General features: G+C 42.9%; 2 protein-coding genes and 1 long non-coding RNA gene across 12 annotated transcripts in view; 1 reads left to right on the top strand and 2 right to left on the bottom strand.

Annotated features, from left to right (window-relative positions):
* The window catches only part of Ccdc186 (coiled-coil domain containing 186), a 32,667-nt gene extending 28,194 nt beyond the window's left edge, over window positions 1-4,473 (bottom strand). The window contains exon 1 of the mRNA XM_059256271.1: window positions 4,249-4,473. The gene's annotated coding sequence lies outside the window, so the exon portion shown is untranslated. The remainder of the gene's footprint in view (window positions 1-4,248) is intronic.
* A 2,759-nt stretch (window positions 4,474-7,232) lies between these two features.
* Tdrd1 (tudor domain containing 1) overlaps window positions 7,233-26,376 on the top strand; it is a 42,247-nt gene continuing 23,103 nt past the window's right edge. For 4 of the 10 annotated variants that reach the window (XM_059256209.1, XM_059256202.1, XM_059256171.1 and 1 more), the window contains exons 1-11: window positions 7,273-7,380; window positions 9,845-10,178; window positions 13,274-13,332; window positions 16,633-16,777; window positions 18,378-18,483; window positions 19,246-19,309; window positions 20,211-20,315; window positions 20,517-20,699; window positions 21,125-21,268; window positions 21,754-21,925; window positions 22,918-23,004. In XM_059256209.1, the coding sequence (XP_059112192.1) occupies window positions 7,312-7,380; window positions 9,845-10,178; window positions 13,274-13,332; window positions 16,633-16,777; window positions 18,378-18,483; window positions 19,246-19,309; window positions 20,211-20,315; window positions 20,517-20,699; window positions 21,125-21,268; window positions 21,754-21,925; window positions 22,918-23,004 (1,468 nt within the window). In that variant the 5' untranslated portion in view covers window positions 7,273-7,311. The other 6 variants (XM_059256194.1, XM_059256164.1, XM_059256149.1 and 3 more) reach the window with 3 other exon arrangements.
* On the bottom strand, window positions 24,310-25,257 carry LOC131905248 (uncharacterized). Its single transcript, XR_009377871.1, has 2 exons — window positions 25,163-25,257; window positions 24,310-24,565 (listed from the first exon to the last, which is right to left on the bottom strand). It is a non-coding gene; the product is annotated as an uncharacterized LOC131905248 (long non-coding RNA).

Here is a 26,376-nt window from a genome sequence, read left to right as displayed (position 1 = left end):
GACAAGAATTTACATACTGTCTCTCAAATTGTCGTGACCTGTGAAAAAGTCATTATACAAATTGGCATCTGATACCCATTAAAACTATGCAGATTTAGTTTGCTGGGACCCCAGTGAATACTGACTGGTGACCAGAGGAAAAGGATATGTTAAGGAGGATCTATGCTTTGCACATAACAATGTCAATGCTGAGGAGTACATAAGAACTGCTGAAGACAGAAACCAACCAAGCCTATGATAAGCTGATCTGTCTACCATTAACTAGGGGGCAGGGAGAGTCAGCTGAGTTCCTCTACAGGCGCCCCCAATTAGCAATGCTGATGTAGAACTATTTGGATGTTGTACAAGTTTTTTCTTTTTAGAAGAAATGCTGTCATCAAAATTATCAAAGATTGAATAGTCTACCAGTAGGCTACAAAAGGGGAGGATGGTACAACTAAATTGATTACAAGACTCTTGTAAGTGCTGGGCAAACTAAATTCATATTCACAAATACATACAGTAAGTATGGTTATTGATTACAATGTGCATTGCTATTCTGAAGTAAAAAAAGAAGCTATTTTGACTTTGTAATAACAGTTACTCATGAAGGAAAGTATTTATAACACAATCACAAAATCCTTCTTAATTCTCTTGCTGTCTCCACAGCTCTTCCTGTTTCTGACACAGTAGGATAGGACCAGCTCACACTTAAGCCTGTTGCAGTGGGAACTGGCTTTTCTCCGAGTGGAGCACATCAGCTGTAGGCAACCTATCACAAGGCTCAATGCCAAGCGCTACTCCCACTCCTCTCTTATACCTTAGGGAGCACACTCATATTTCTAGAAAGTTATTCCACACAAAACTATATAAGTGAAAACACTAATAGTTTTCAGTTCTTTTTCCAGTTTCCCACTAGTTAGTACTTCATGAACAAAAAAACCATAGGCTGGTTCACTAAACTGTAAATAGAAATGAATTCCATTTATTGATAATTGGTAACAGGTCATCAAACAAGCCTCATGCAAAGGTACTAGGTCAAAAATAATTTCCAAAGAGCTCATCTGCAAAAAAATACATGGTGCAGCTTTTCCATATGGACATTGTTCTAGGTGTTGGAACATAGTGCAGAATAAAACAGGCACACTCAGGTGCAGACCTGAGGTATAATGGACTAATGCTGAGACTGTTAAATCTCATTTGTTTTGCTACTGTAAAATGCTGAAACACTACAGATCAGTATTCACAGTATCATTACAGTATTTTAAAGTCTACCAGCATTTCACAAGAAGATTTTATATATATACATATATATATGAGCTTGTTTTAAATCCAGTTGAAAATCTTAGTTCAGTATACCTTTACAATTTTTAAATTATGCGCCATTCCACTCCCCAAGAATACCAGCTCCATACTTCTCAGGTTACTATGCATTAATATATACAAACTAGGCCTGTGAGCTCATTTCCACTCTTCAATAAAACAGTTTCCTGTCCTTTGTAACAAAGTGTAAATATTTCAAGAAATTTTTGCACATTTCCCACATACAGTTTGAAAGAAGAATAAATAAAAAACCTTTCTGATTAGTTCTAATAAGATTCTGGTATGACAATTCAAGTCAAAAGTAAAAATCAAATTTAAAAGCATCCAATCATTATCTTCTCATAATCCCTAAACAGTAAATTTTAATATGCATTAACTTTGACACACTTTCCTAGATTAAGCTTTTAAATTAAAATAACAGAACAGAACAGAAGAGAACCTGTGGAAGGAACATTAAGTCATGCTTCCCTGAAGAAAACAGCTGACATTGAGGTTTCATAGAAGGTAAATTTATGCAGATTAATTTTTACTTCTAAGAGATGAAAGCTGGGGCAATTGTTTCAAAGAATTCTAGAATGGTTCAGCAAGAAGGAAGACTTTTCAGATACAGCGATCAAATATGGATTAGAGTTTTAATGTACAGAGTTTCAACTTCAGTTCTTTATCCACTATACAAATGAAACAATGCTGACAGGTTTGCTTCTTTTTGATCTTTTCATATTTAATCTTCAGCGAGATACTGGGTAGTTTATACATCCTGCAGTACTAACACCTCCTGTCTTTGTAACAGGCAATCATAGTTTTGGTACTTTAGATCTATGCATTTTTATATAACTCTAAAATGGTTTTTAAAATAGTAAGGCAGAAAATTGATTTAGAATTCTTAATTTGAAGCTATTTGTATAAAACCCATCAACTGCAATAAAGTCTAAGAAAACATAAGTATTTTTATCTCCTTGTTCTTAAAAATATGAAAACTGAATATAAAAAATTTGAACTCAATTAAAACAGGGATTTGTAAGTTTTCTTTAAGGAGTTGGACTGATGCCTAAATTTAATTTGTCAAGATGTAGTATATTAAAGACAACAACTATTTATTAGCACTTACCACCTAATCTTACAGTGAAGCTCACCCACCTCATCAGAAAAGCATTAAGAAACACATTCCTAACACAGTCAGTAGTGTGCTGGGTTGCGTCAGCTCTCGGTGTCTAAGGCCCCCCTACCCTGATATTTTACTTCTTAGAGCAAAGAAAACCTCGTTCACAAAGTTGAAGTAAGTTTGAAATGGTGTAAGATTATAGTATCATTTGTAGGTCCAAATTATCTATCCTATTGCTGTCTCTAAAATAAATTCTAAATAGAACAACTAAACATTGTAAGCCAAGTGATGTTTGTGAGTTTATGAGAAATTCAAAACTTGGCCTTATTCATTTAAGACAAGAAGTAGAAGAAAAACCTTAGTTTTTACTAAAAGGAAAACAAACAGACCAGAATTTGGGGTTAAATATTCTTTCTTACAGTGAGTCAGATAGCTTTTGTAAACTAGGGTAGAATACTACTCTCCTTCAAATGGAAAGACAGTTTTCTAAATTTGGCTCTTTGTGCTTCCAACCATCACAGCTTCCTTGAAGTGCTGAGTGGAGTCTGCTGTTACTACAGTCACCATGGCCATAAACGACTTTCAGAACTGGGTATGCTAAGCAATCAGCAGCTCTGCTTGCCTCACTGAGTAGTATCAAAGGATAATTCTTTAGCTCGTGGGTGAAGGAACTAAATGTTTATGAGTGGTCACTGCACCACCACACAGCCTTTCAGTCAGCAAAAGATAAGAATGAAATGTCAATCATACATCATGGAACCTCTGTTTTAAAAAAACAAAAAAACTTAAGTTTCTATTATTCTGAATTAGAACAGGCCTTAAAACACACACACACAAAGTCCACGCATCTTCTGGAAGTCTTCCAAAGTTCTACTTACCTATTTCACTGTACAAAGGAGGAATCATTGATGCAATACTACAAGATTTATGGCCTACCCAAAATCTTCACTGAATTTAAAACATAAAAAGACCAAAAAGGAACAAAGACAGACGTAGGCCAATCAACACTGTTGTTTTATTTGTGTGCTCATTAATAAGCAAAGAGCTGGAAAGTAGCTGCACAGACACGGAGCACGTTATACACAGACGCTCCAGTATCACTGTCTCTGGGTCCTGAATGCCCTCCACAAGATCAACACTACAGACAGACAGGCGAAGTTAGAGTTCAGAAGGCCACATCCTCACTAAAAAACCTAAGCAACCTAACAGACTGATGTTTCTTTGGGTGGCTTCAAGTGTCCCTTTGAAACGCTAGCATCCTGATTTGCTTCATAGTTTCCTCAGACAGGCATCCTGCCTATCACTTCAGAAGAAACAAAAGGCCTGGCCATCAAAGGAACGTAACAGCGTCTGAGAAGTCTGGTTAGCTGGCATGTTTTTACTATATTCTTCTCTGACGCTCACAAATGGAAGCGGCAGGATTCGAACCCAGGTGTTCTGGATACTCAAGAAAAATCCAGACGTGACTATTTAACAAGTCACCAATTGCTGGCAGCTGAGCCGCCGTAGTCCTACCTGCATTGTTTCCCGGGGGTTGCTACTTTGAGACTACGTAGGAAGCGGGGAAATACACTTGACAGGATTCCCCACCGAGGTGCACGCAGTGCACGGATAGCTGAGGAACGCGGCGTAGCGAACCCGGTCACTCACCACCCGCAGGAACCGCCGTGTCTCAGTCCGTCGGGGACGGCGGTGCCGCGGGGGACCACGTCCCGGAGACCCCGCGCAGGGCCCCGCCAGCCCGCCGTGTCCCCCACGCGCGCGGCCCACCCGGGGCTGGAACCCCGCGGCCCGACGGCGCGCGGACAGCCGCCCGCCCGCCCCGGACGCCCCTGGCCACTCACCGTCCGTCCCCAGCCCCGGGCCGCACCCTAACGAGGCCGATGGAGCTCCGGCTCCCGGGCCAGCGTCTCCATGGCCGGGTCCCGCCGACACGGAGTGGACGAGCACGTCACGCGTGGAGACCGCGGCCGATCGCTGGCTCTCAACCGAGGTTCCCCCTCTAAACCCCTGAGGAGCTGACACATCAACAAAGATGGCGGCGACGCCGAAGCCGGCGCGGCTACAGCTGAGGGGGCGGGACTCCCTGGAGGAGCCAATCAGCGCGGCGCGGACCGCGTGACGCTAAGCTGGAGGTGGGCGTGGCTTTCGAAGCACCGCCTCCTGCCCCGCGGCTCCTGGAGACCTTGCCCAGCAACTGGTCCGCACCTTCACCTACGCCCCAAGGGGACTGTGGCAGGCTGGCTTTCGTGCCCTTGTCCGGCCGGCTGGTCTGCTCTCGTCCCTTCCTCCCCAAGCCGGTGCCATCTTCCCTCCTCACCCTTTGGCCGGTCATCTAATGAGTCAGTGGAATAAAGTAATAAAAGAGAATTCGAGATGTGGCTTCCCGGTTCTGACGGCGCAAACTTTGCACTGGACGTGGGTGGGCCAAGTCAGCAGGAGCAGCCTACCTGTGCAGGCCAGCATTCATTCTTGGGAGAGATCTTGGCAGCGTTTCAGTAACACCCTTGACTTGCAATCTTCAGTGACACTGGATGCCATCGTTTACCAATAAGCTGTTGATGCGTCTGTCTGCTTGCAGAGGACCCAGGCTCCTGGGCTAGGTATCCCAGCAAGTTCCATGGCTGCAAGAAGGGTGTTAGTTATAGTGACCAGGTCCAGTTTGGGGAAGGGAAGGAAGGTGAGCAGTTTCAGTCTGGAGGTTCTGGATGCCGCCTCTATCCAGTAAAAAGATGTTTTAAAGTTTAGGGCCGTGTAGACTTAAGTCGTGAGTGAAAATAATTAAGACTCGTCTTCAATGGCAATTTGAAAAGCAAAACTTACTCCTGTTAAACTACTTTCATAATTGCTGGGGAGGAAAAAAATGCAATGCTAATGTCTTTTCGATAAGAAAATGACGCCTCCCTCCTTAAATGATGGTAATGTATTACAACACATTTTGCAATTAAGATGCCTATGACAGATTATGGGTTGAGTGGAGAGTAGTGGCTTACACCTGTTATCCAGACGCTTGGAAGGTGCAGGATGGAAACACTTTGAGCTTTACCCCCAGGAGACCCTGTCTCTAAATACATGCATGCATGCATACATAGGAAAAGAAGAGTTTGACTTTAAAAACAAATTGGCCAAACATTGCTAGTAAGGGATGTCATTAAAAAAGGGAGTGATGAGCAGACACTGTTTCAGCTCCCCAAGGCATTGCTCACCACTCTTTTGACAGTGTTCCCACAGACGTCATACAATAAAAATGTCACTTTGCCTCCATGGTCTTCTGAACAACTCACACTCTGTTCCTATCATGAGAATGCATCAGACAAACTTCATGATCATGGGGCATGCTTCCAAAAGGCTGATCAGTACTCCCAGCCAGGAGAAACTGCTGCAGCCATGGAAAGATAACTAAATGTAATGTTGGATTCTGGCTCAGAAGATGGATAGTAGCGGACAGGAATTTAAATAAACTATGGACTTTAGTTAATGACAATAGTTCCTTAAAGGTGAAGACCTTATCCCACTAACATGGTCAGAGTAAGAGAAACTGTGTAACTTCATCATGAGAGCTCTCTTCCTTCCCTTCATTCTGTAAAGGTAAAACTAGTCTAAAAGCAATCTATTAAAAATGAAAAAGGGAATGTCAGGCATGGCAGCTGAATGAAAAATGAATAAAAAAGGAAAGGCATGACTGCTTCTAGGTATGGTGGAGAAGATTTTTTTTTTTTAAGAGATTTGAGGGAGAGCATCAGCAAAGGCAGAGACATCTAGGAGAGTCCAGAGAGAACATGACCCTGGTGGAGGGGAGAGCCAGGAGACCAGGAGTGTAAAGGGTAGACAAAAGACTGGATAGCTAAAATGGTTGGATTATATAGGGAAGGACAGCTGAGCCCCTGGGCTGGAGAAGTTTAGGGTAGGGGGCGGGGTATGCCAGCCATACCCTTTAACAGGTAGGGACTGAGGGATGCTGGGAGAACCTGGAGGCCTGGTCCAATTTGGTATGTTAAATAGGTATCTCAGCCATTTGTTCTGGATTTGAGACCTAACAGTAGCCCATGCATTCCAGAGACAGAGTCATGGGGATATCTCTGAGTTCATGGCCAGCCTTGTCAACATAGTAAGGGTCAGAGGCAGGTGGATCTGTGGTGAGTTCAGTGATGGCTCCGTCAACATAGCAAATAACAGGCCAGCCAGGGCTTCCATAGTGAGACACAGTCCAAAAAAAAACAAAACAAAACAAGGGAACTGATTCCCAAAAGTTGTCCCCTGACTTCCACATATGTGCCATGGCACAAAATAAATGAAAATGTAAAAAGAAAATAGACATAAATCTGGGCAATGCTTTTAAACACTCAAGAAGTGACTGGGGTAAAAATGTAGACAAGACAAGCAGCAGTGGTGGCGCTCGCCTTTAATCCCAGCACTCGGGAGGCAGAGCCAGGTGGATCTCTGTGAGTTCGAGGCCAGCCTGGGCTACAGAGTGAGTTCCAGGAAAGGCGCAAAGCTACAGAGAGAAACCCTGTCTCGAAAAACCAAAAAAAAAAAAAAAAAAAAAAAAAAAAGTAGACAAGATTGACAATGAAAGTGGCCGACAGACACATGGAGATGCCGTTCTTTTGAATTTGTTAGTAAAGTTACACACACACACTCCCCAAAAGTCTCTCGAATTTGCCCCTGGTGCTCCGGGACACCTTTCTAGAGAAAGCTAGAAAAGTCCCGCGTTCCTGAGCCTGCAGGGCCGCAAGCACCTGCTTCCAATCAGGGCAGCCTCGCAGCACCTGCAGCCCTGGGCGCCTGGGCGGGGCGGGCGCACGTGGGCGCGGACTGCGCAGGCGCGGGGGCCAGCCGCATGCACGAGAGCGGCCTTGGGCGGCCGAGGCGAGGTGAGCGCGGGTGGAGCTCCTGGCTCTCGGGGTATGGCAAATGCCAGCACGACCAGGCTTCCGAGACAAGTCGGGGTCAGCGGCCCTTTCCGCTCTCTCCAGGTCAGGAGCCCGGGCACCAGGGCACAGGAGCGCGGCGTCAAGGTGGCCTCGGGCTTGGGTCGTTGGGAGCCGGAAGTTGTGAGCTAGACGTTGAGGTCAGGCGTTAAGTCGGGCGTTGAGCGGGCACAGGACCTGCACATGGGAGAGCTTTGCCGATAGGTTTGGGTGTGGCTGGATCCTGACTGCGTTAGAGGGACCCAGTGCCCAGGAACTAGGGTGTGGGCAAGCAGGGGCCCTGTGCTCAGTTTGGAAACAAAGTGTCCAAAGCTGTTTGGTTTGGTTTATTTGTTTTTGTTTTCACCCAAAGACCTGTGGATTCAGTGCTTTGAAGTCACACTGGAGCGCTGTTTGCTTGTACTCCTTAGATCTTTCCTAAACCCTCTTGCCTCCTATAGCATCTGCAGGGGCACCAGGGTATAAGCCGGAGCACTCGTTAATGCATCCGCTGTGTGCCAATCGCTCTTCTTAGCACTTGGCTTTTCCAGGGCCCCAGCTGTAAATAAGTTTCCCCTGTTGAGCCTCTGGAGTTAAAGCAATCAGATGTCTGTTTCCCTGATAATGCGGGAACTGCAGAATTAGGTATCTGGATTCTCAAGTGGGTGCTGGGCCTGACTCGGGTATGGTGGGTAGAGGGGTGACAAGTTGGTTCAGTTTACCAGTCACGTTTAGAAGTAAAGAAATACACTTTAACCCGGAGATTACTTCTATTTTAAACATGCGAATTCCCCTGGGTGTAATGGTTTACCACTGAAATCCCAGCACTGAGGTCGAGGCAGAAGGATGGCAAGTTCAAGGCCAGCAAACAAAATCTTGCAAACTCCTTCCTCATGACACAAAGAGAAGTTGAAGTGTGTATCTGTGATGGAGTGATTGCCGTTTGTGTGTGTCTGTCCGTCCGCCCGCCGGTCCGTCCATGTCCTGAGCGAGTTGTTTACTGCTCTTCGCAGGGAGGAGGGTGTGGTAGAGCAGCCTCCATTGCCCTGGGTGGCTTACCTCCAGTCCCTTGTCCAGTCCTCATGATCAGTGTTGAGGAAGTTGCTGCGTCTGTCTGCGTGTTTTAGTCACTAAATCCTAGAAAGATGAAATGGTTTGAGCAAAATAGTATCGCTAAATGAGGAAGGTAGAGCTTGGATCTGATTTCAGAGCTCTTGCTCTTCTGAACCACTGAGTTTTGCAGCTCTAAAACAGCCTTTGCTTTTGCATAGAATGTCTCTTGAAATGCACAAGGCCACCAAGGAGGCAAGAGCCAGCTTGGAGGAGGAAAACTCTCAAGTCTGGGCTGGGGTGTTTGGGGCAGTGTTTGCTGGCATGCCAGACTGAGGGCATTCACAGCATAGATCATACATGGTGTATATTAAGATGAGGACCACTGAGGCACTGGAAAGTATCAGAAATACCTTGGATTTCTGCATATTTGAATCTGAATTAGTGTTTTTGGATGTTGCATGTTCAGAAAACCTTTTCTGTGGATGCGTTGTTTTCATGGCTCCCAAATTCATTATCTCTTATTATTGTCAGGATTGTATTAAACTATATCTAATTTAAAACAATAAATAGAAGTTTTATGATACAAAAGCATTTTTCTGCTGTCTGTTGGTTCAAAGCCACCTTAAGTGACATCTTGTTTCTGGCTTCTGCTCCCTTTGGAGGTTTTGGAAGAATAGGCAGTTTCACCTGCATGGTACATGTCACTGCCAAGAGGTAGAGTTGTGGTTCTGCTGCAGGGGCTTCCCTCCAGGCAGTGAGTGCAGTCGGCGTCCTTAGGGTAACAGGAAAACCTCGACCAGCAGTGTACGGGCAGGTGTGCCTCCCAGGCCCTTGCAGCCACTGCAGCGTGGAAAACTTGCAGCAAGTCACTCATTTTCAGAGGAAGCTACACACATAGGTCCTTAAAAAAATACATTTTTATTTTCAGCTTCTGAAGCTCAGCTGGAGATTGTCAAAGCAGAATGCTTGAGGAAATCAGAGAGAATAGGGGTCAGCTGAGAGGAGTTGGGAAAGACGCCTCTGATGACCAGGCCAGTGGGAGAGGCGGGCCTTCGGGATAAGTGGTAGTTCATGATGTTAGAGTCGGCATGGCAAAAGATAGGAAGCAGAGTGAGTGGCAGCGTGATTTAAGCGATAGACTGTATCATACTCCACTAGGAAGAAGTAGGCTTCACACAGGAAATAGTGTTTTCAGTTGTGAAAGGGCTTTTCTGTTCCTGGTACTTCAGAGTAAAGAATGGTGTGGATCTCTGAGACGACACTTTTCATGCTCGAGTGGGTGTAAGTGAGTCTACCAAGCCTGGAATTTATACTTATAAATAAATATTTGCCTACTGTATTCCAGATTTTGATAGCAAGGTTAAGTCTGCATGGTATTGTTTATAGGAATTATCTGATATAAAATGTTTGAAAACAGTCCCCTGAGTTTATAGTTCTACTTTGACAACTCACTTCTTGAATATATTTCTTTCCTCAGACTTCAATGAATGTTAACTTGCCACCTAATATGATGCCACGAAATAATTTGGAAGCCTCTACTTGTAAAATGGCAGAGCCATTTAATTTTGAGAAAAAGGAAAGCAAGCTTCCACCACAGGACTCACTAAGAAGCCCTGTAGCACAGCATAACCATCCCAATTTCAGACTGAAAAGCCCAGAGAATGGAAATAAAAAGAACAGTTTCTTGCTTTGTGAGCAAAGCAAACCGTATTTAACTAGTCAGGAAGACAATTTGGTGATCTCTTCAAACCCTGCTTGTATCAATGGAGAAGTATGTGGGACCAAAGGAGACAGGAAGACATTACCAACAGGTGAGTGAGAACTGCACCCTTCCTACGTGATTCTGATGGATTGTTTGACTTCATGTAAGACTGAATGCCAGTGGGATAACAGTGCCAAATGACTACAGAAGAGTTCTTGCCTCTAATTATTATTTAGATGGAAACCAACTACCAAGGAGTGTCCTTGGCTTCATTAATTGCAGAAAAGATTCCACAGAAGGGAATGACTACAGATGACCTTCCCCAGGGATGTGGAAAGGATGGATTGTGGTGTTTTGTAATGGGAATTGGGAAATTGACTTAAAACTGTCTTGCACATAGTAGCCCACAGACATGTAGTTACAATGTTAATAGTTTCCTGTGATTTGCTTTAAAATAATTTTTTCCCTGATTCTGAAAGCTTTCTCTTTAAGGAGAGGAGGGCCTAGTAGAATTTAGTTCCTGGGTGTGTGAGATATGCTCTTTTAATGCTGTGTTAATCCAGTCCAAAGTGTGACCCTTGGACTCTAGGAAGCCCTTAAGTCAAAACTAAGGATGTACGAACTGCATTTACCTCACAGCTCAGTTAGGTCCAGCACCAGCCTAGGCTAGTTGTCCTTGAATGTTTTCATTGCCATAAACTAGTAAGCAAACCCAGAAATGCCAGTTTTGTTAAAAAAAAAAAAATACTTTCTATGGAATAATGAAAATTACCATGTTAAACCTTAATGTTTTGTGTAGAAGTATCTTTTTTGTATTTTGTACGAGGAAGAAAGGAATGCTCCCAATTTATGGAAAGCATAGGACTGTAACCTGAAAAAGGATGCCAGGCCTCCTTCAGACTTAAGTTTTGAGAAAACATTTGGCAAACAGCTAACAGAGTTCGTTATTGCAAGGGCAACAGACAATATTTTGCACTAAGTGAAAACACTGTTAAGGTAAATTAGAATCTCAGGCACATGTACCTTTAAGAGCTTCATGCATGGTATTGCTGACATTGGACATCAACATTGGACTTGTTGATATGCCAACATTGGACAACTCTTGGAAACTGAGTAAACCAGTGTTCTCCATTTAAGTGTGAACTGAAGCCACTGGTTCTAATACAACTGTAGAAGTTACTGACGTAGTCTGGGGCTAGTCTGGGGCTCCACACTGTATTATATATATTATATATAATATTTTGTATATAATATTTAATATATATTATTTATATATATTTAATATAATATATATTAAATTCTTCTCATCTAACGTATTCTGAATATGGTTTCCCCTCTTGCAGCTCCTTCCAGATCCACCCACCCAACTGCACACTTTCTCTTATCTCTTTAGAAAACAGTCAAACCAGATTTTTTTTTACAGCACAAGAAACTCACAAAACTCATAAACACAAAATCAGAAACCATAATATATAAGCAAAAGATTAGTAAGATGTGCACACACACACACAAAGCAACTTGAGAAAACATCCACAGGCATACCATGGAACCCACTTTGGGTTGACATCGACTGCTGGCCTGAGGCTGCCCTCCCATGTGGTTAATTACCCAGTCAGATTCCTTTGTAAGTAGACAGATGTCAGTTGCAGATAGCTTCTTGGTTAGGAATGGAAATCCTGTCCACTTCCCCCTCTCAGACCTGTGCAGGCCCTGTGAATGTTGCTACCATCTCTGAGTTCACATGTGTGTCAGAGGTGTCTGTTTCCTCGGTGTCTTTCATCCCCTCTGGCTCTTAGACTCTTTCCACTTCCTCTTCCTCACAGATCTCTGAGCCCTGAGGAGAGGAGTTTGAGAAAGACATCCCATTTAGGACCTAGTGTCTCAAAGTGGGACGCTGTATTAGTTCCTATCTGCTCTACGGGGCTTCTCTGATGGTGGCTGAACAAGGCCCTGATCTCTGGGTATAGAAGAATGTTAAGAGTTATTTTATTGCTATGCTCCTCTAGCAGAACAGTAATATTTGTTTTCCCCCTAGGTCCATGGCCTTCCTAACTTCTTGGCCACCTGGGCAGTGTCAAGCATGGACTCCATTTCATGGAGTGGGCCTTAAATCCCAATCAATGGGTAGTTAGTTGGATATTCTCACAATATATTTGTGCCACTATCACATCAGTGTATCCTCAAGGCAGGTCAACTGTCATAGACTTCAGGGTTTGTAGCTGGGCTGGTGGTTTACCTTTCCCCTCTGGTAATGTGCAGAGGAGTACCTCCTAGTACTATGAACACTAGTCAGTAGGGGTGAAGGCTGTAGTTAGGCACCAGCTTGACTTGTCTGTGTTCAATGATATGTAAGTGTTGTCTTAAGTAGAAGGGTTTCACCATCAATTTGTGGAGCGTAACCAGCAGTCTTAAATACCCCAAGATGTTTGGAAATTTTCCATGGAGTCACTTGGCCAATGACTCAACTAGATGTAATCCATCCCTGGCACTGGAGATTTCACTTGGTGGTTAAAGTTGGGGCATTGCCTCCCCTGTTATTTTTGGTGACTCCATTTTGATTTATTTTACACATGTATATATTTTAAGAAGCTTTTACAGTAGTAGGTTTCCGTACAACCCCTCAAATGGCCCATAGTGTGAGTTGTTCCTCTCCTCTCCCTCCTTAATCCCTCTTCCCCCTCCCTGTTTAATCCTCCTGTATATTAGCACTAATTCTTAATCTTCATTTGAGTACTGATGTGTGATTTAGAGGAAAAGCATTAACAGTTATCTGAGAAGAGCATTTGATGATCCTTTCCTGTCGAGGCCATATTCTTTTGAGATACTTAAAAGCAGTACGTCATGGGTGACTGCGTGTAGAGGAGAAAGCATGCAGGAATCCAATTAACTTGTTAGGTTATTCATTTAAAAACTGCAAAATTGTAATCGTCAAAAGGTGTGAGAGTGTCTACTTTCTGACTGGAGAAAGGTTCACAGTGGGAGAAGCTTGACTATTGAGTCAAGAAATGATATGCATACCTGTAACCCTAGCAAATTCTTACTTTCTGCCAGAGAAAGGAAGATGTCGTTTGCTTTTTTGTAGTGTAGCTGGGAGGTTGTTAGGGGGAGAGCTACTGTTTGGGCCTCACAGAGTTGCTATTTTACATTATCAGAGGTGAAAAGTAGTATTTGGCATTTGATAGGAATTGTGTTTTCCTCTCCTAGGAAACCCAGTGTCACCATTAAGCCTTGAAAACAGTTCACCACCCAACCAAGTAAAAACTGTAAGTTTCTTTTTCCCATCCTGACATTTTTTGGACTGTGCTACTAAAGAGGCATTTTTCTTTTTGTTAGGATTCAAGGTCAAGTTTACTTCTCTCTAGTCTAGAACCTTTCTTAGGGAAAAGTCCTTTTGTTTAACTGTAGGTTACAATCAGGCAGGTGTTAGGGTTAGAGTGAGGTCCTGTGTAAGCTTTATCTGGGGACCTCCAGGATCATAGTCTGCACTAATAGAGAACAATGCTATCGTCACAGGGTCCCTTCCATGCCTTTCTGTGGCCGCCTCCACAGGCTCTGCCCTTCCTTGAAACCCAGCAACTGCTCAATGGATCCAGAGTTCTACAGTTTTGTCATTTTGAGAATGTTTTCCCAGTGGAATTCTATTACATGCTTTTCTCTCTCTGAGTAATTCCTTGGAGATTGGGCTGGATTTTTTAATATTTTATTGTGTGATGAAAAGTTCGTGGTATACTGGAGAAATGTTTGGCTTTTGTCCATTTTCTAATTTGATTAAGTTTTTTTTTTCTTTAAAGATTTATTTATTTATTATGTATACAGTGAGTGTTCTGTCTGCAGGCCAGAAGAGGGAGACAGATCTCATTGTAGATGGTTGTGAGCCACCATGTGGTTGCTGGGAATTGAACTCTTAACCTCTGAGCCATCTCTCCAGCCTGTTGTTTAAGTGTTTTAACTTAAATTTTGAAAATTCTTTTTATGCTTCAGAATCCAAGGTTTTTTTGTTTTTTGTTTTTTTTTTTTAACTGAAGCATGGTTTGTCTGGCCTTGCTCCTGCCTCCAGCCTTGTCTTTTCATCTCCTGTTGAAGTCTTTTGCAAAACAAAAGGCTTCATTTAGAAGATATCTAGTGATCAGATTCTTCTGTGAGTGTTGGACCTTGGGTGTTAAGACTGCAAACTCTTTGCTACTCTAGATCACTCAGACATGTTCCTCTTGAGAATGTTTCATAGTTTTGTATTTTGATCTCTTTTGAGCTAATTTTGTTTAAGGAGCTTGGGTTGTGGTTAGTCTTATTTGTAGGTATCCTGTTGTCCTGGGTGCTGTTTGTGGGAAGGTTAGCTTTTCTTGATTGAGAGTGAGTCAAGTCATTGGAGGATAGTCTGAAGTTCTAGACACCGCAGAGCATCTCTGCTCCTCATGGCTTTCCATTCATTTTCTGTCCTCCAGCCAACACCATGGTCACATAGCCAGAGAAGTCCTAAAATTGCACTGATCATTCAACTTTATTTTGCTTTTCAAGAAAAGTTTCTTTGCCTTCACACGATTGATTAAAATAATCTTGCTCCCATATCTACAAAGTAATACTGTTCTGATTATGGCCAGAACAGCATTAAACCTGTCATGTGATGGAGAGTTAGACACCTTTTCTGTACTCAGCCTTCTGATGAAGACACATGTGTCTCCATTTGTGTAGTCTTTGATTTCTTTCACTCTGCGGTTTTCAGCGTCTGTGTGTTAAATCTGTGTTAGAGTTATGCTGAAGAATGCATTTTGAGTGATTACATTTATGTGTCCTTGAGTTTATTGCTAAGAAGCAGAAACATTAGGGCTTTCTACTCCGTCTTGTGTCTTTGTTGAAGTCATTTATTTTGGGAATCAAATATATTTACTATAATTAATATAGTGACTGATAGTTTAGTCTGTTATTTTTGTGGGTTACATTGATATCTTAATTGTACCTCTGAAATAAATACCATGTGGTCATGGGATATTAACTTTTTACTGGTTTGTGTGGTTGATGTCAGTGAAATATTGACCTCAATAAAAGTATTCTCTTCTGTTTCCTCAAAAAGACACAGTACATTATTTTTGTTACTGAAATATTTGGTATAATTCTCTAGTGAAAATTTTGTCATTTTTTTGAGGCGGGGGCTTTAAACTGTGATGGAATTTCCTTAATATCTATAACTCTGTTCAAAGTATTTCATGTTGTGTTTGTTTATAAATTTTAAAAACTGGTCTGTATTACTTATGTAGTCAATGTTTATGTATGCTGAGTTCAGTCTGTTCTGGATTAGTTATGTTTGTAGGGTATGTCATCCAGTTGTATTCCATTTTTATTTTACTTGGAGATATCAAGTCATTGACTTGGTGCTTTCGTTAATGTGGTGCTCTTGATTTTTCTCTCAATGGAGCTTTGACAGTGTCCCATAAGTTTTGATAACTTGTATTTTTTTTTTCTGTCCAGTTGGCTTAACTTATCCTCTGAGACCCACACATTATTTAGAAGACTGTTTTTGAGTTTCCAAGTGTTTGACATAATGAACTTATTACCTTCTGAGTGTTCATTCCCGACTAGAGTTTATTGTGGTTGGAGAAATCTCTGTGTGATTTCTATTTCAACCATCCTTTCTTAGCTCCATGCTCCTTTTCTTGTGCTGGAGATGGAACCTGGCTCTCCTGAATGGTAAGCACAGGAGACATACGTCTCTGAGCTGTGCTCCATCCCTTAAGTCTTTAAAGTTAGGTTACAGGCTTGCTGTTAGTATTCTGTTAGCACTTGAAGAGAATGCATGTTCTGCCTTTGTTGGTTACAGTGGCTAAATGTGCATCCCTACCAGGGCCTGTTGACTGACGGCGATGCCGAGTTCTGATTCTTGTTGTTCTTCGGTCTAGTCCGTCAGTTGTTGGCAGTGAACATTTCCATCTCCAGCTGTACTCACTGACTCTTGCTCTTCTCAGTTATACTTCATATCGTGGAGCTTTGCTGTTGACCCCTTACAAGCCTAGGGTTGTGAGGTCGTCTTGAGGATTGACTGTTTGGTCGTATTCCATCCTCTGTGGAAATTCTCTCTCCTTTGTAATCTTTTATCTGATAGTAATACACTGTCCCCTGGTCTCTGTTAATTCACGTTCATGAGGTAATGTTTCATCTTTTTACTACTTGAATTTCTTACACAAGATATATTTCAGTGACCTCTCGTTAATCCGTTGACCCATATCGAAAGTTTATCTTCTGCCACCCATGTCTCCCCTGCATTCTTGTGGGTTAATTGAACACTTCATAACTTCGTTTTGATTGGTACATATCTCTGAATAGGTTTCCTAGTGGTTACTGTAAATTTTACATTATATACATAAAACTTGGGGGGAGGGTCATCATTTTATCAATTGAGCATAGTTAGTGCTTCTCTGCTCCCTTTCAGAGTTGACCTTATGCTTGCTTTGTATGCTAAGTTTAGGGTTTCAGTTGTATTTAAAAGTCTTATCCACATTGTTACCAGCGAGGCAGTCCCACATGTAGAGCTAAAGAGACATTCTAATATTGCTGTTCTTTGTTCTTCATAGAAGCCCAACAATAACGTGTCTCCTGAAAAATCAAAAAAATCCCACAAGTTGTTTGAGAATGCCTTGTCTGTAAATAATCCAGCACTCTTCAACTCTTTAGGACCACCCCTTCGGTCAACAACCTGCCACCGCTGTGGTCTGTTTGGTAAGCAAGTTTACTTTTGATGCCCACAGGATGGTCTTTCTGTGCATTTAGGAATGTTTTATTATGATGAGCATTAACACATGACTATAAATGGTGTATGTAATGTTGTCTGCCCGTTCATCTCCAACAGCCTGTTGATCTTCATTACCTTCCTGTTCCCCCTGCTTTCTCACTGAGTTATTAATCTTATGATTTTTAAAAAAGATTACATGTCCTGAAATGCACAAACACACATCTTAATCAAGATAGAGAAGATTTCTGTAGCCTTAGAACCTGCTTTCTTGTCCCTTCCCTATCATTCTACCCCCCCCCCCCAATTGTGTTGTACACTATCACATAAATGGAGTTACACAGCCATGGGCCCATTTGTTCACATTTCATTTCATATAGAGTGGTTATCAGATTAATCTATCAATGTATCTATCAATTACTAATGTTTGTTGAAGTAGTAATTGAATGATTGTATCCTAGTGTTTTGCAGTTGATTTTGCTAAAATAAACAACAGGTGGTGGTACACCTTTGCCGTGTAGAATGTGGTATTTTGGTAGATTGTCTGTTCTTGGTAAGAGATGTTGTGCTCGTGTCTAGCTTTTGGCTCTGGTGAGTAGAGCTCTCGGCACCTTTGCCCCAGGCTGTGTAGGCCTCTGGGTGTCCACCCAGGAGTAGACATGTGAGTCAAAGGTTATAAGGAACCACAAAGCATTTCCCACGTCACTTCCCACGGTCATGAGTTCTGCTTGTCCAGTGTCTTTGTCAGTGTTTGTGGTGGTGTCAGTGAAAAAAGCCTTCCCCATGGTAGACAGTGTGGCTCATTGTTCTGGTTTGTCGGCTCCTCGGGACCTGCCATCTTTAACAACTTTTCCATAAGCTTACTGGCTACTTGGAAATGCAGTTTTTTTTTTCATTTTTAGAGTTGAAGCATTTAAGGTCTTTTTGTTTCTTAGTTTTAGATTGTTTTCTTTCCCCCGGAGGCTGATAGGATTTTATTTCAAAAGTGTCCCTGTTTCCCCAGGTGTAACGCTTCACTATTTTGTTTTTAATGACACATGAAAATCATTTCCTGTGCCCGCCTTGTCTTTCCACCCTGGCACCCCTGTGCCTCCGTTTCTTATTTTGCAGTGTGTGTTCCAGGCTGTCCTCTGGAAGTCTGCATCTCCAGCCTGAGCTTGAGCTCACTCTCTGTCTTGTTGTTTTTCTTTCTGCATTTGAGAGAGCCTGAAAATTCTTCCCAGGGCCTGACCCTGAGCAGCCTGGTGTCTCCACAGTCTTCCTCAATGATTAGCACAGAGATGTCTGGCCAACCTCAGCTCTCAAGTGTTTTGTGTATATATATTTTTAAAATGATGGGTTTTTATTTTATGTGTGGGTATTTTGCCCATATGTGTCTGTTTTCCATATACGTGATACATTGCTTGAGGAAACTAGAAGAGGGCAGGCTATCCCCTGGAACTGAAGTTATTTAGAGGGTTGTAAGCCACCATGTGGGTGATGGGAATTGAACCTGGGTCCTTTGGAAGAGCAGTCATTGCTCATAACCACTGAGGTATCACTCCAGCCCCCTCTTCAGTGCCTCAGACTGAGACTGGCTGTGCTCCACAGGCTCACTGAGGTGTTCCCAGTGCAAGCAGACATACTACTGCTCCACGGCGTGCCAGAGGAGGGACTGGTCTTCCCACAGCACCATCTGCAGACCTGTACAGCAAAGGTGAGCACTGTTGGTTCCCCTCTGGGAACAGTGAGCGCAGGTTCTGATAAATGAGGGTTTCCTGAACGGAGCAAACCCAAGCCCTGTGCGTGGTGGTGGTTTGCCTGCTTGCAAGTCTGAAGCATTAGCTAGTGCTTAGCAAGATTTAGAACCACAAGTAAATCTTTATTTCAAATTCCTTTTATTATTTTTTTGTGTATGTGTGTGTGTGTGTGTGTGTGTGTGTGTGTGTGTGTGTACACCACATGTGTTTCTGATGCTTGAGGAAGTAGTGAGTTTCCATGTGGGTGCTGGGAATTGAACCTGGGTCCTTTGCAAGAACAAATGCTCTTAACTGCTAAGCCAACTCGCCAGCCCCTCATCTGAATTTCTGATGCTAGAATTTCACGGTGCCCACTTGTTGTCATGTGTATGTTCCTGGGTGTTAGTGTTGCACCCTCACCGTGACTCATGAGGTGTGGTCTAGTCTGTACAACAGTTGTCTATGGGATGCAGGGACTGTCCGTGTTTTATAGACAAGGACACCAAAGCCTGGGCTGCTCTAGGCCTTCTCATTGGGGGCTTTAGAGGCCACACTGCACACACTCACGGTGGAGTGTCCGTGTCCTCTCAGGCTACTGTTCTCTGCTATCAACATCACTCTCTGCAAGTTTTGCTTTCCTAAATTCTGTTGATTGAGAATTTTAACAAAATTGAGATTTATGACCCCTTTCTTACAATTTCTTTGTACTGTAAATATTATAATCAGTTGTCTTATTTCAGTTTGCACAAGCTTGAAGATAATAAATCACCGTTTGAAACGAAGAACACTGAAGTGAAAAATGAGGTAGGACATGTTTTAGCATTGAGGTAGATTTCAAACAACTCCTTTATGAAAAGGACTCAAGCAAGCTAAGATGTTTGAACTTACGCAGCATGCCTGTGTTTATTTCTAAACAAAACAAAACCTTAGTAATTTCCAGTAGGGGTGGGGTGGGGTGGCTGCTTGGGGCTCTTGAGAATTGCTTATTTCCAGTCTTTCCTCAAAATGTTGTTGAGACAGCCATGTTTCTGTATAACGTAATGTGGACTCTACCGAGCCCTTGCTTTACAGCCCCGCTGATACAGGTTCTCCATCTGTGGGTCTCCATTCTAGGCCTATCTCTCTTCTGTTTTGTTAGCTCTCTCATTTAGGTAATAACATGGACCAAAGCATTCATGCTACCATTGTGTCCAATTCATATTCATAGAGAATTCTCATCTCTCTGTAGCTGCTACTACCTTCTACTGAAAAAAAAATCACTACAGTATTCATAAAACACTAACAGGTAGACATTTAAACTTTTAAATATTGCCAGGTATAATGGCTTGCACCTGCAAACCCAGCATTTAAGAGGCTGAGGCAGGAAGGTAGCTTTGAGTTCTAGGCTAGCTAAGGCTATATAATTTCAGACCAGTCTGCATTGCAGAGTGAGAGTCTATTTCAAAAACCAAAATAAACATTCTTAAATGTTAGGTGGATTAATCTGTGTAACTGCCTGAAGGATATCTGTCCTGTCACTCACTCACTCACTCCTGCTTTGGACCCCTGGGTTGTGTCCTCTGCCTGTGGAAAGTGGCTCATAGTTGTTCTTGGAGGCCTTCCCAGCTCCTGTGCTTTATTTATGCTTAAAGTGGAAGACTTCGTGGCCACCATGCCTTCGAAAGTCATGCCTGTCATCACAGCTTTGTGTGCTTTTCCCAAGCAGAGTGAGTGTCCCCTTGGGATCACTAAAGACATGACTACTGGTGCTGAGAGAGTGATGCTTTCTGACTTGAGAAGTCTCCAACTCAAGAAAACCATGGAAATAAAGGTATTTGTTTTGCTTTACATGGAGAGAGCACTAAAGAACTGCCGGGTTTTATTCCTTGTTTGTTGTTACTTACATTGAGTTTACAGTGTAACTAAGCACACCTGATGAAATCAATGAAAATTATGAAAACTGTGCAGTACTTTTCCCTATCCTAGGTATAAAATTTAAGGAACTTGTTTTGTTTTTTTCTGTCTTTGAAAGGGCACAATTACTGAATTCAAGCACCCAAGTAACTTTTATGTCCAGTTGTATTCTTCGGAGGTTTTAGAATACATGAACCAACTCTCTACAAGCTTGAAAGAGACATATGCAGATACGGTGCCTAAAGATGGTTATCTTCCTGTTAAGGGGGAAGTGTGTGTTGCCAAGTACACGGTTGATCAGGTAATCACTGACAGTGCTTCAGCTTACCTTGTTGGGGCCACTTCATGAAGACTGAAGCCATTAAAGCTGCAGGAGCTGGCTTGGGGCAAACTGGGGTCACCCTAGTCACACTCCTCCCTGCACTGGCCCACCAGGCTTCTGCTGCTTCCTTCCCAAGTGACTGTGTACCTGCTGCTTGCTAGCCTTCAAAGTCACGCTTGTGTGTGGCTGAGGCCGTGTGTGACAGTCATCTGGGCTAGAAGAACTCTTGAGGTGTCCTAATTAGACCATTTTAGGGATTTCTCATTAAAAGGATATTGACTCTGAGTGCCTACAGAGGAAATAGGAACCTTTCATTTGTCTACACTCTAGGCTAGTTGATGGCTTGTTAGACGAGGATTGGGAAATTCTGTTTTAAAGCAGAACATCACCTATTTCCCTTGCAGACCTGGAACAGAGCGATAATACAAGGCATTGATGTGTTACAGAAGAAGGCTCAAGTCTTGTACATTGATTACGGAAATGAAGAAGTAATTCCCATAGACAGAATCCACCCGCTAAACAAGAGCAGTGACTTGTTTCCTCCTTCTGTGAGTCTCCTCTTTGTAAATCCCTGCCCTCATCCCCGGGAGCAGTCCTGTGCTCCGTGGATGCAGTGTGCTGCTGTTTTCCTGTCTGTGCCCACTGTCCGTCTCTGATGGGCGGATAAATACCCTGTAGCTGCGTTCTTCCTGCTGTCCCTCTCTAAGTAGCATCGCTTGTAAGTAACTCTTCAGGCACATCTTACCAGCTCTATAAAATTGGTCATTTCTGTGTGTGTGTATGTGTGTATTATTGGAAAGAAGCCAGAACTGATATATAATAAAGGTAAAATTTTTATTCTTATATTTATTTCTGAAGCTTTAGTTACCATTGCCAGTCAAAGAGGTCAATATATGTTTTACCTAATTAGTATTGAAGGCTTTTGATAATTCTTCTTAGCATGAAATAAATTCTTTTAACAACTCTTTAAATAATTAATTAGAAAATTGTATTTTAAAATACTGATTTTTGTAACTTGCACAAAATCTTTCAGGCCATAAAGTGCTTTGTGGCAGGTGTCATCCCAGCTGAGGGAGAGTGGAGCGAAGCCTGTGTGGCATCTGTCAAGGCTCTGTTCCTGGAGCAGTACTGCTCGGTCACAATCATGGACGTCCTAGAGGAGGGAGTGCTCACCTGTGCTGTCGATGTTGTGATAGAAAGTTCAGGTAAGATCGGAGTCTGTCTTTCGTGCTATTTAGTTCCCATGTGTTTCTCAGAGAAGCAACAGAACCGTGGATATGAGGCCAAGTCATCTCTCTTGAGTCATTTCCGTTGTGATGAAAAAGGTGCCTTGTTTTAGCAGTTTGTCAGAACTCTATGGAGTTCGATGGTTTAGAGGGCCAGACTTGGGCTAGTATGAGGTAGGTAACTATTATTATCCTTTTAATATAGTCATTATATATATATACATATATATATATGTATGTATATATATTCTGCTAATGACTTTTACACCTTCACGGGGAGAAATTAATGAGGGGCTCTGAGTCTTCTCATCCCCTCTGCATTTTCTTGAAGCGCCCTCACAGACATACCTGGCATTAGTACTTAGTGTTTAAGTTGCAGAGTGGATGCACTCTGGAATCCTGCCCTTCCTTTGTGGTTTATATCTGTTTGAAAAGTGGCTGCTCCTATTTAAGTGCTCACTGCCTCAGTTTCCCAGGTACTGTCCCTCTGTGCTCTCAGAGAAGGGATAGATAGCATGTGTGACTTAGTAGAGCAGGAGCTTGCCTGTTGAAATTTAGTGTAAAATCTGTTTTTGTTTCTTTGACATGTGTATTTCATGTTGTGACTAAAGCTTTGGGATGTGAGTTTGTGTCAGTGTTGGCTGATCTGCTTTGGGCATATAATCTTGTGCCTTTAATTTCTTCTCATACACAATGGTTGATTTAAACATGCTTCTGAGCAATAACTGATTTTATTATTCAGAATTTTGAAGATGAATCTTTTCATGAAATTTTGGTCAAGTAACTGGGAATTTTTGTTTTGATTTTTTTCCGAGTGTCATTTTGCCTGTAATAACTGGCCTGGTGAAGCAAAGCCTGTGTGAGGGTTAGAATGTCTGAGACCTGTGGTTGACTTGTCTCTTACTTTTCCTCTGCCTGTGATGCTTTAGATAGTGTCTAAGTGGAGATACATTTTCTTAATCACCTTTTAGGAAAACAGCTGGACCATGTGCTTGTGGAAATGGGGTATGGTGTGAGACCAGATGAGCAGAACGCCAAGAAGCAGAGTGTGGACCAAAGTGAGTATCAGGCTCAAGCTGAGCAGTGACTCCAGCAGTGTCCTCACCCCCCAAGGCTTGGTGGTCGCATTGTCAAGGCCATTCCATAAACTTCACACTAAGTGCAGTTTTCATTTAGAAACACATTGTCTAATCTCTGTCTTCCCTCCTGTCCCTCCTGAGTCTGTTTTCCAGATTAGTCCTAATATGATCATTAGAGGTTATAAAGCGGCACTGTAGGTTGAGGGCTGTTTAGCTCATATTGCCTTAGTTTGATTTGATTCCTGGCCTGGGTTTTTACCAATAATCAGGAGATCTCTGAAATTTTGTTCTAGTAGGATAGCATTTAAGATTTTAGTTTTTTACTTATTAATTGTGTGTGTGTGTTTACATCAAGTTTGATGAGAGAGTTAGATTTACTGTGAGCATTTTTCGTGACTTGCTCATATGCATAGCTTTTGCGGCCTCTTTCCCTTTGCTCCTTTGCCACTTGCTTTGGAAGTAGACACAACTCTTGTCCATGGTGCAGAGGTGACAGCAGGTTGGTGACTATTCATCCCCAAGTCAGACTGGACCACCCTAGATCTGCCACCCTCCTCTTCCTTCCTGTCCTGCCCCTGTCTGTTTGGCTTCCAGTTCATTATTGGTTCTCCTCCCCGAACACCCTGGTGTGTCTCCCCTCCCCCTTCCCTCCACCCGTGTTTTTTCCCCTCACTGTCATCTCTTTAGGAAACAACCTTCCCTGGTTATCTTTTATCTCCTGCCTGTGTGCTATGGTGTTTGCTTTCGTGATATCCCTAAAACAGAAATCTTGGTGAAAACCATTGAGTATTTCTTTGCCATCTAGAGGAGAAAACAAACAATAATTAAAAAAAAAAAATTACTAGTAATGCTTAGGACCATAAACGTTGATGGTGCAGAGTGGAAAAAACGAGGTAAATTCGGGGCCCATAGAGTACAAAGTTGTGAGGAGAAAGCCAGGAAGGGATTGTGAGAATTTTGCCAGAGCAGCAGAAAGGTAAGTGCTTCTGGGGAAGGGCATCACACATCAGCGGCAAGGAGCTGGGGAAGGGCATCACACATCAGATGCATTGTGTTGTCTGCAGCAAGGAGCAGAAGGGCCCAGGGAACTCTGCCCACCCTGCTCAGGTTCCATGACCTATAAAGGCACCATGGCAGGGAATTCTGTGGTTCACAGAAAGATGATGCAAAGATGGGTTAGAGAAAACCCCCTGGAAAGGTGCCTTCTGAGAGACTTGGGGTGCCTGCTGAGACTTGGGGTGAAGTCGTCTTGAAGTGACAGCACACCAAGCAGGAAATACAGACTCTAGATCAGGGAGGAACCTTCTTCCGAGAAATGCAGAACACATTCATAAAAGGATCGATTTAAAAGGACATGGTTGGGTCTGAAAAACTGAAAGTGAGGTATGGCTGGAATTGACTATCAAGAAAAGGTGCAGGAGAGGGAGCTTAACCTTGGGGTGTGAACAAGAGCAGACCACAGGATGTCTCAGCTGTGCTGAGTGGGCCACATCCGACTCCATCCCCTGGGGAAAGTGACGGCAATGTTGAGCAGTGCCTCCTGGAAAGATAGAAGAGAGAGGGATAGAAGATTGCTAAACATCCTGAAGACGTTAAGCTGTGCTATCCCTAGACTGGGCCAGGCTGACATTCCTTTGTACACTGTCTGTGGAGGTTTGAACAAGTAAGGATAGTCCTATAGGCTCATATATTTGAATGCTTACTCACCAGGGAGTGGCACTGTTTAAAAAGAGTAGAAAGATAAGAAGGTGTGGCCTTTGGAGGAAGTGAGTGGCTAGAGGTGGGCTTTGAGGCTCCAAAAGCCCATGCCAGGGCCAGGCACTCTCTCTCTCTGCCTGTGGATCAGGATGTAGCTCTTCGCTACTTCTCTAGCACCGTGAGTGCCAGCGTGCTCCCCCACTCCCCTTCCTATAGTGATAATGGATTAACTCTGAAACTGAAGCAAACCCCCAGTTAAATCCTTTAGAAGAGTTGCCTTTGTCATGGCATCTCCTCACAGCAGTAGAAACCCTAAGACACTGTCTCTTGTTATCCGCCCAGAGGCACTCAAGTCAGGCCTGGGTGCGGGGCTTCTGCCCTTTCTGTTGAAGACTTCTCGTGCCCATTGCACTTCCGTGCAGTCTGTTGATGGGCTCACCTGCCCACAGGACGGGAGTCTCGTAAGAGCACAGGTTCCTTAATCAGCTCCTTCCCAGTTGCTTTCACACCAGATGCCATACAGTAGGCTTTCGGCATGTGCTTTGTGAGGTCGCAGGAGCCCTCGGTTGATACTCCCCAGAGTTTGTGTAGCTGAAGGAGAGCATTATGACCTTTCACTCAGCCTGCTTAGATGTGGGCCAGCAGATGCTGACAGGACATTGAACTTCCCGAAAACTGAACTTCCCGAAAACTGGCAGATCTTCATCTCTTCCTGTATGACAACAGGTGGTTTATTTTTCTTGCTATTAAGTTTTTCTTTTGTCCAAGTCTTCATTTATATTTTCATTTTTCTGAAACACATAAAAATATTTTGATGTTTACTTTGTTGCATTCAAGGTCATTGGCATTTACCTTGGCTAAGGTTTGGGGCCAACTATCCATTTCAGAGAAATTTTGACCTAATTTCAAGAATCTCTTGCACTGCCTTGTAGGAAGTTAGTCCTAGAAAGCAGACTTCCTCTGCTTTGGGGGCTGTCACAGCGTTCCCTTGGTCTTGGAGTGAGACCTGACAGGTCTGTGGTGACATTAATTCTGTAAACTGTTTATCTGTAGATTTGCACATCTGAGTTAACACAGTGAAACGGACCTCGGGTTTTATCTGGACAGTGTCGTCCTCTTGGTTTGTCTTGCATATGTTCTGATATGTTGATGCCATGATGTCTTTGTCTTGACCCTAAATACCCAGCCTGGAGAAGGTGGGAGCTTTGTAGGCCATCTGTTTGTTTTTATTCCTCAGAGTTCTCTTGTATCCCGAGTTGTTTTTATGGTGTTCAAAGCCCCTGCTACTTAAATCTCTGATGTCAGGCTGAGCCCTGCCACCTGGTATTTATGTCACTTGTTCCACATTTGAACTAACTAATGCATTTTTAAGTGTAATTTTGATTAAATTCAGTATATTTATTGTAGCAAATGGTTTTCTGTGGGGTTCCATTTCACTGTAAAGTGTGTTTTGCTCTGTCTTCTACAGACCTTGTGGTATAACTAATTCTAAATTGTATTTCCTTGAGCTCCGTAGAGACTGAATATTTTACTGGAGAACACTTTAGTTAGAGCTGATGTTTTTATGCCATGGTTTTTCTTCAGACTCTTCCAGCTTTTGGTGATACAGAAACTCCCTTTCTGAAGGTCGGTCCACCATAGAGGGCTTGCTTC

This window comes from Peromyscus eremicus, chromosome 1 (assembly GCF_949786415.1).
Source record: "Peromyscus eremicus chromosome 1, PerEre_H2_v1, whole genome shotgun sequence".
NCBI classification, from domain to species: domain Eukaryota; kingdom Metazoa; phylum Chordata; class Mammalia; order Rodentia; family Cricetidae; genus Peromyscus; species Peromyscus eremicus.
Note: the sequence above shows the minus strand (reverse complement) of the source record. Positions and strands in the feature narration are given on the sequence as shown.